The sequence below is a fragment of the Anopheles stephensi genome, chromosome 2 (assembly GCF_013141755.1).
Source record: "Anopheles stephensi strain Indian chromosome 2, UCI_ANSTEP_V1.0, whole genome shotgun sequence".
Taxonomy (NCBI): Eukaryota; Metazoa; Arthropoda; class Insecta; order Diptera; family Culicidae; genus Anopheles; species Anopheles stephensi.
The window spans coordinates 49,493,854-49,502,469 of record NC_050202.1 but is presented as its reverse complement, the minus strand read 5'-3'; the positions used below and the strand labels follow the sequence as shown (position 1 = coordinate 49,502,469).

The following is an 8,616-nucleotide window of genomic DNA, read 5'->3' as shown; positions in this document are numbered from 1 at the left end:
GGTATAGAAGCTTGCCAACAACATATACAATAACATTGTCGAATGAATAAAGAAATTTGAAAACTACGTAATACAACTAGTGGAGATGAATAGTTTAGTCTCTCCACACATAACTGATGATTATAAACTTACTAATACTTTTGGACAATTTCTTTCATTTTCCTATACCTCCATAACTTTATCCAAGTATCGCCGCTACACGAGCTTCTTTACATTGTGAGCAAAAAAATAATTTATTTTAAAATATATGTTTCATACAGCGTGTTTGCGTGTGTGTGTGTGTGTGTGTGTGTGTGTGTGTGTGTGTGTGTGTGTGTGTGTGTGTGTGTGTGTGTGTGTGTGTGTGTGTGAGTGCTGTTTGCTGAACGTAACTATTATGTACATGCTACCAGTTTTGAACCCAAGAAAGCAAACGAACGGTTGTCACTTTGAAACTTAACAATATTCAACAATGTGTGTGTGTGTTGTGGTATCGGTATCGGTATTAATAGTAGTTGCAGTAGTAGTAATAGTAGTAGTGGTGGTGGTAGTAATCGTAATAGTAATAATAATAATATAGTAGTAGTACGTAAGAAACTGCCGTCGCAAAATAGATTAGATCTATTGCCTCTGCACTACACCCTTTTAGCCGCTTTGTAATTGTTTTTTTTTTTTCGTTTTGTAACTCAATGCTAAGCAAAATGATGCCTTCCGCTATACGCTATATACTCACCGTTTGCGCATGACTGTTAGAATATAATTCATTATATTATTGTTCGGTTCGTGAGCGCACTTCCCCCCCATTTGCCTTATCTATTACTTGTATATTATACTGTGTTTGACACACGCACACGGAACATACGGAAAATAACGATGGTAGTTGAATTTCATACCATTTCCCATTAATGCATCTATCTATCGTAATTCATGCCAACTTCCTTACTAACGCTTTTCTCACGCTCGCTTGCCACGGTGTCACGATGGCTGTGACCGGTGCCTTGGTGTAATTTTAACATTTCCTTTACCAACGGTTAACCTTTTTTTCTTTATTCCCTGCGCGTTCGTGTCGTGCCATCATGATTTCGTGTGGTAGAACAGAAATATCTAAAGCTCTTCTAATGTTGAACCGCTTTCTTGCCCGGTTTGAGTTTAACCCGGAAAATTGACTTTTATGCTGAACCCCTTCTTCCTAACACTCACGGCAAACAGATTCTTGACGCTTTTGATTTGAGATATTAATTACGATTGATTCGCGTTAAAACAAAGGCGCATTGCGTGCCTCAAAAACCGGGGTAAGTAGATTGGTTGAACGATATTAGGAAGGTAGTGTAATCCGGCTGAAAGAAAACCTACCATTTTAACCGTGTACCGAGACACGATGGGCATTAAACACTGGTTATTTTAAACGAAGCCACGCCATGGTGCGCGCACACACACACAATAGGAATGAATACTTACTATTGGGTGGAGAAAAAATCGATACAAAAATATACTCTCTTGATACGGCTTTGATAAGAATAGAGTAATGGTGAAGCACCGGATGCTTTAAGGTGTGTTGTAACTGCTTTATGTTTTTGTAAAACGATATCGTTTGAGCCCTTAAGGGTCATTTAAACGGCTTCATAGTTTTTTTCTTCTTTTACTCATTTTCACAGCTATAGATTAATGTTTCCACACTCACAGCAATCTGTACACCAATTGTGTACATCGCTTGTGCCAATGTTATAGTGAAACAAATCCCGCCCCAGGGACGAAAAGCCACGGACCAACGTGCTCGCTTTGATAGGAAAGGAAAGCAAAACAGAGCTATTCAAACAAAGCAACCAACTCACCGTAGATCACGAAGATAATAATCACGAATGATAAGCATTTTTCGCAGATGACCCGTGCAACAGGACTAGGCGTGAAAAGATTAGCTCGGAAGCGTTTTAATTTTAAAGCCTGCCAAACTAGCGCCAGTACACATACGGTCGTACAGGACACGCACGGTTCCGCCACACTGTACGACGCTAGCACATTAGAACGATTTCTATTTTAAAACAGCCTCGAGATCCTGCAATGGAAGAGGAAGATTAATAGAAATGCTAAACACAAGCCAAACGCAGTGGAAGTAAGTACGTACGCTATCCTACGGTAGTGATTAAGCCATTCTTCAAGCAGCTGAGCGACTAATAGTGGACGTTTGTGAAGCTTCTGCTGTGCGACCACCAGTCCTCCCTCCGTTTCGCACACTTCCAACCACTGGCGGAGCAGCATCTCTTCGCGACCAATCTGTGGATCAAAAAGCGCGTAATTTTAGCGCATTACGTTGGTAATACGGGGAAACAAAACCAAACGTCACGCATACCTCGTTTTTGGTCAAAAAGTGTATCGGCAGCAGCTTCAGCTCACAGTCCATCAGAGGCAAAAAGGTAATGTCTTCCCGGTCGTCCCGGGTGGCATCGATCCGCGAGTACGGTTCGGTCGGCACGAGCGCACTAAAGTGTCCCCGGGTGTAGCCGAGCGCGATCGGCGACGTAATGCAGAAGCTTTGCTCCCACAGCAGCGGCAGATAGACGCCCTCGAACCGGGCAAAGCCGATGTCCTCACCGCGAAAGCTTTTCACGTACTTCACGCCGTACACGATGATCGGTCGGCGCATGATGTGGGCGAGGGCAAAGATGTGCAGCTGCTCGAGCGATGAGCCTGGGTGACTAGCTAGGGACAGTAGCGTGTTCCAGTCCTTCTCCAGCTGCATCTCACCGACGGTGTACTGGAGCAAAGCCGCCTGAAACAGTTCGTTCTCTTTCCAGCGGGGATAGAATCTGCAAAGCGGGGTACAATTTCATGAGAATACAGCAGCTTCAGCAGCTTGAGAATGGCTACTTACATGTGGCTGCACTGGTGTAAACTATCGGCCAACGCTCGACGGAGAGTATTATCACGGTCAAACACACCCCAGGTAGCCTGCATGACGGAATCGAGCAAACAGTCGCCCGCGCTCCGATTCCACAGCACCATCAACCGCGAACCGAGCCGGTCAGTAATTTCCAGCGACCAGTTCAATGCCGGTGGTGCCATTTCCAGCTGCTTTTGCGCGTCCTTATCCAGCAACTCCTCGTACAGCTGCTCCTGCAGCACCAGCGGTAGCTCCTCGATGTCGGCCGGCAGCGAAAAGGTGGCATGCTCATGCACAAACTGGCAGTTGAACGACGACTTCCGTATCCGGAGCGATTGCGCAAAATGGCGCCGTATGTCGCTGGCAAGATCCGGTGCAATGTACGCCGGCACCCGCTTGATACCGGGACCCGAGCCGGAAATTTGTGCCAACAGCAGTGGCAACATCTCGTCCCGATGAAACCGTATCGCCAGATGAATCAGCGTGTGGCCCACATCGAACGCACAGTTGTTGCGACTGATCAGAAACGCTTCGGCCGAGGTAAGGGCTCGGCTCGGATCACCGCCACACTCCAGGTACGCTTCCACCGCTCCGATATTGTTTTCCGCTATGCCGACGCACGCATTCAACCAATCCCAGTCTGGCTGCCGTCGGAGTAGCTGCAGATAGCGTTCCTGCTTGCACGCATCCATATTGTTCATCGTGTCCGCGTGTCCTACAAACTGTTGATTACGCTTGTTGTTTACCATGATGTTACTGGCCACGTTGCTGACGCTGTTCTCGTCATGCTCGGGGGACGCTTTAGCCGCCGCCTGATTACTGCTTCTGCTGCCCGTATTACTGCTGCCGGTTTCACGCGCATGCAAACACATCGAACACTTGAGCGATTTCGGCCAGTTTTCGTACGTACAAAGCGAGCAGTACCATTTGCCGGTGTTGACGGGTGAGCTGGCCACCGCACGACCCATCGTATTGCCGGGCGACGAGGACACGGGAGAGGGTGAGTGTTTCACATCACTCGCACAGCCTTTTCCGATCGGTTCGCTGTCGTGCGTCGCTAGCCGGGAGCTGGACCCGTACGATGCACCCGATGCCGGTGAATTGTTACGATTGTTGCGCTTTCCCGCAGTACCGCTCGTGCACACGGTGCCGTCATCTCCCGGGCTGGCACTGCGGCAAATGTTCATCGCATTCAGCTGATCGCTAATGCTATCGTACTCGCTTATCACTTTTGGAGGAGACGCTGGTTGCTGCATCGCATTCAGGTCCTCCTTTCGCAGGGTGTCGCACTGCAGACAGCGCCTGCTGTGGGGAAGGTTCAGGTAGGTACATGCTGCGCATGGCCATCGCTGACTGGAATCGAGCTGTTCTGTGATTGTTGCGGCACCGCTTGCTAGATTTGGGTTCGATCGGTTCGTAGCGCTGAGCTGTTGCGTTGGGCTTAAACTGTAGACGGACACGCGTGCAAAGGAAAAATGGAGAGTGAAAGTCAGTGGGCACATCGGGGAAGGTAAACGTGCGCTGGGCGACACTTACCGAAATATATCCTCCTTAAGAAGCGGTTTCGGGCCTGTGCACATGATGCATTTGAGAGACAACGGATAGTTTTCGTACGTACAGTATTCACACACCCATTTCGGCTGCTGCTGGGAACAGTGTTGCTCCTGCTGTTGTGTTTCATCTTGCTGCTGCTGTTGTTGTTGTGGTGGTGGTGGTTGTTGTTGTTGCTGCGACGATTGTTGCTGTTGTTGTTCTTGCTGCTGTTCAGTTTCCCGTTCTGGATGCTGTTGGTCTGGCTTGTTCGTGGACGACGAACCCGACATACTAGCAATCCCACCGCACACCACCGATTCAAACGCCGAACCGAAAAGGATGATTTTTAGTACCCTGCTATCGTTGTCCTTTGTACACCGTCAGCTGGAACTGCTACAATAGAAACAATAGGCAAAATTAATTCCAACAATGTACACACAATTTGTTTACTGAGAAGATTTGGGTCAATCAGCTGCTTGAAGAACTAGTGTCACTGCGTGATGTGTGCGTGCGTGCGTGCGTGCGTGTGTGAATGCATGTTTATGAAAAGGGAAAGAAGACAAGGCTGGCTTGACAACCCCAAAACAACGGTTGCTGGCAAGTAAACAACGGGAGCAACAGAGACAGCAAACGCAACACGGGCAGTGAGTGCACAAATTGTGTTTGCGAAATTTAGTATGCCACGGATTTATCGTTCCGTTCATCATTTGCAAAATCTAACTGACCCGTCTGAGCTTTCGGCAGCGAACAAAAATAGCACGCACAGTGGAGCAACAGCAGCAGCAGCAGCACCAGCACCAGCACCAAAGTGCCCCTCTAAATATCGAACGATATTAGCCAACTTTTTTTCGACTATTGTGCCATCCACTACAGTTGCGCCAGCACGATTTCACTGGGTTCACAGCTACGAACACACCATCGAGCACAAGGACTGCTTTAGCGCTCACTAGAGAACTAAGGTTTAGCGGAAGGAGGGAACAACTTTACAAACACCTTGTATCCATGTAGTATTTAGATTTCTCGATGATTTATTTACGAAATCATCGTATTCTCATCTTGCTTTGGGATTTTTCCTTGTTTGTTGAAGTTTTACTTGACAGTTTACGTAATTTGCGCCCGGTGAAAATACCCTCGTGCAGATCGCGCTGTCCGCACATTGTCGCATAGCGGTAAAAGGTGTGCAATTTATAGGTCAAAATTTTTAAATTTTGTTTTTTCTTTTTATTCTGTTGGACTAATTTTATACAAGAAATATGGAATTTCATATTAGAAAACCCAATAAAATCGTGTTAGAATATAAAAATGTGCTTTGACATTACGCTATGTGCTCTGGAATACCAATCGAAAGATCAGAAAAAACGGAAAACATATGGGCTAAACTGTCGTCTATGTAGACAACAAAAATTTTACTTATTTCTTGCAAATGAGAATTTGTTGTAAAAGCTAGACTAAACCGACTTGTCTCACTATGATTAATTTCTTTGTTTTTTTTTGTTTGTCTCCTAACGGAATGTAAACAATTTCATGTTGCGAGTTTGACAGCTGTTTGTTATTGTTCAAGTGCACCAAAGAATAGATAAATGGCCGGTTCCAATGGATCTTCTATACGTTCGTACGTTGTGGCACATCTAATAATGCCTGTATAGTATTGTCGAATAGCGATGGAAAACATTTACCTACCAAGAACGGAGCAGGTGATATCCGTGTGGGAAGCATTGGCCGAGTTTCAGAAAGAGCTGTATCCGGCCGGAATGAATAAGATCGTTGAGTCCGACCATGACATAATGGAAACGATGGGCCTCGGTGGTAACAATGCCGAGTTTGATAAGCTGCTCGAATCGGTTGATGTGGGCCAGCTATCCAGTGCGAAGGACATACCGGTGAAACCGTTTCAACCTCACCGGATCACCTGCAAGCAAAAGATGGCTGAGATGCCACCGAAAGCGGCACGATTCAAGTGTGTGCAGCAGGCATTCAGTAGAGCGAAGGATCAACGGAACATTGACGTAAAGCTGCGGTACAACCATCACAAATATATGGAGCGAAGGCAGGATCCGGAATCGGTTAAGGATTTGGTGCCATTTCAGGAGATGCTGTTAATAATCCGGTTCTACGAACCATTCAAATACAAACCAGGACGACGCATTGGGCATCCAAAGTTCCATCAAGAGTTTTACGTACTTAGTTCGCAGTACTTAACCGAGCTGAAGGACAAAATATTTTGCCACTGTGATTCGGGACCTTTCTACGAAATCAGCGAAAATAGGACGGCAGAAACAACGGAAACGATACCAAAGTCAGGATTCTTCTTCATCCACGATACGTTCTACAACGACTTCCGGGACGATGCGAATCACGACTATTCGGCGGTGATACAGAAATGGGCCGAACGGCAGACGTTGATCGGAGAGCTGAAGACCAGACGGATGGAAGAGACACGATTTGGAGATTTAAAATTTCGTTTAGGCTATCCACAGGTAGGTTACCCGTTTTTAAGTTCACTGTACATCGTACGCTGACATGTAAATTTTCGTTTCAGCTGTACCAACATCAAGGAAACTGTGAACATTTATTCATAGTGAGTGAATGCAGGCTGTTGGCAACGTCCGACATTCTTACGAGGGATCGATACCCAATGCTTAACTCGTACGGAATTGGGCGAGATGTTCCCTGCAACGTGTGTAGCCTGTGTCAGGCACAATACATCGTGCAGAACAGCAATCGACACATTTTCGACCCTGCGTACATCTGTGAAAATTGCCTAGATTCGTACCATTACGATGAGAACGGGCAGAAGATAGGCGAATTCGATCTGTACAAGTTCTCTCTCATGATGGTTCTTAAGAACGAGGAATCAGAAAGCGAAGCATCAACATCACAATAAAGCTGTACAGGAAGTTTAGTTTAACAGTTTATTCGCGACGCGTGTTAAGACCGGAACTGAAAGAACGGCGTCATCACTTGTGCTTCTCGAGCTGGGCACGCAGCTGCTGGTTGAAATCGTCTTCCACATTATCGTCGTCCCAGTTGTCTTCCCACACGCTTAGCTCTTCCTCGTCTTCCTTGTTTCCGGTCCAATCTGTTGCAACAAAACAAAGCACGATACATTAGGACGAACCGGATCGCGGATGACTGTTTACATCGACTCATTAACATACCTTCTGCGGGAAACTCCTCAAATTCGTCGTCTTCCTCGAGCAGACCGAGGTCCAGCTTGGGCTTTTCCTTGTTTTCCTTGTCCGACATGGTGGAAATTGGTAGATTCTTTACGAAAATAACAAAATGAGCCCTACGATGCAATGAATTCGCGTATTTTGGCGTACACAACTTTGGCAGATGACATTAGCTGCGAAGGTTGCTGAAGAAAAGGTGTGCTGTATGTAGTAAGCTTGATTTACATGGGGAAATTTTAGCAGTTCAAAATTGCACAGTGGGTATTTTGTAACCATTTTTGTGGGTTTGAATTGGTATTTTGAATTGGTGGCTCACGCAAGCCCTTTTTGCTTTAGTTAATTATGCAATAAAAACAAACTCGCCAATTTTAAAGTTCAGATTTCTTTACACAATTTCTCGGAAAATAACCTTAATTTATTTCTGGGGTAAATATTTTATGGAATTGCGATTTTAAATCATTTTTTATAGCAGAGAAAAATTATCATATGCTAATAATACCTTCATGGTATAAAATGTCCTGTTTGGTAAAATATCCTTTTTTCCAAAGGATATAGTGTAAATGGTTTTCTAAAATTATAGAATTATTATAACACAATAACATCCTTTTTTATGGTTTATATATGAGATATTTTGCTATAAATAAATTTAGGGCCATTTCACACAAAATATCCTTTCTATAAAATTATCCTGTTCGTGTCGGATTAATTGTAAAGAGTTCTGTTAAATTGATTTGATATATTTGATTTTCTATCTTAGCACAATGCTGTTATTCAAAATCGTACATTTTTATATGGTCATAAAATTAAATTATAAAATATTTAATAAGAACGGAATATTGCAAAGAAAACATCTTTTAAAAGCTTAATACCCGACCACCATAGCAGCAGATTGCTCTGTTCTTTGAATGAGAAAAAGAACTTTTCATCAAATATTTCTTATTTACATTAGTTCGGTAGAAAAGATCCTATAACAAGATATTTAATGGCTCTAAGGACTGCCAAGTGACGTGTCCAGTTCTCGATCTCACTAATAAAATTATTCAAAAGAATGAA

General features: G+C 44.6%; 3 protein-coding genes across 8 annotated transcripts; 1 reads left to right on the top strand and 2 right to left on the bottom strand.

The window, feature by feature from the left end:
- Positions 1 to 656: 656 nt before the first annotated feature.
- LOC118504864 (ubiquitin thioesterase trabid) lies at positions 657 to 5,512 on the bottom strand. 6 transcript variants are annotated; one of them, XM_036039901.1, is made up of 6 exons: positions 5,116 to 5,500; positions 4,394 to 4,783; positions 2,849 to 4,303; positions 2,327 to 2,783; positions 2,102 to 2,250; positions 657 to 2,032 (listed from the first exon to the last, which is right to left on the bottom strand). In XM_036039901.1, the coding sequence occupies exons 2-6, from the start codon at positions 4,678 to 4,680 to the stop codon at positions 2,014 to 2,016; spliced, it is 2,367 nt and encodes a 788-aa protein (XP_035895794.1). In that variant the 5' UTR covers positions 4,681 to 4,783; positions 5,116 to 5,500; the 3' UTR covers positions 657 to 2,013. The 6 variants fall into 6 exon arrangements, with proteins under 6 accessions (XP_035895794.1, XP_035895795.1, XP_035895797.1 ...); XM_036039902.1 differs by having other exon boundaries at positions 4,394 to 4,780; positions 5,116 to 5,473; XM_036039904.1 differs by having other exon boundaries at positions 5,155 to 5,462.
- Positions 5,513 to 5,786: 274 nt separating this feature from the next.
- On the top strand, positions 5,787 to 7,305 carry LOC118504865 (snRNA-activating protein complex subunit 3). The gene is made up of 2 exons (XM_036039907.1): positions 5,787 to 6,867; positions 6,930 to 7,305. Exons 1-2 carry the CDS (start codon positions 6,052 to 6,054, stop codon positions 7,272 to 7,274), a joined length of 1,161 nt encoding a protein of 386 aa, XP_035895800.1. The 5' UTR covers positions 5,787 to 6,051; the 3' UTR covers positions 7,275 to 7,305.
- LOC118504866 (26S proteasome complex subunit SEM1) lies at positions 7,272 to 7,738 on the bottom strand. The gene is made up of 2 exons (XM_036039908.1): positions 7,549 to 7,738; positions 7,272 to 7,469 (listed from the first exon to the last, which is right to left on the bottom strand). Exons 1-2 carry the CDS (start codon positions 7,634 to 7,636, stop codon positions 7,348 to 7,350), a joined length of 210 nt encoding a protein of 69 aa, XP_035895801.1. The 5' UTR covers positions 7,637 to 7,738; the 3' UTR covers positions 7,272 to 7,347.
- Between the last annotated feature and the right edge of the window lie 878 nt (positions 7,739 to 8,616).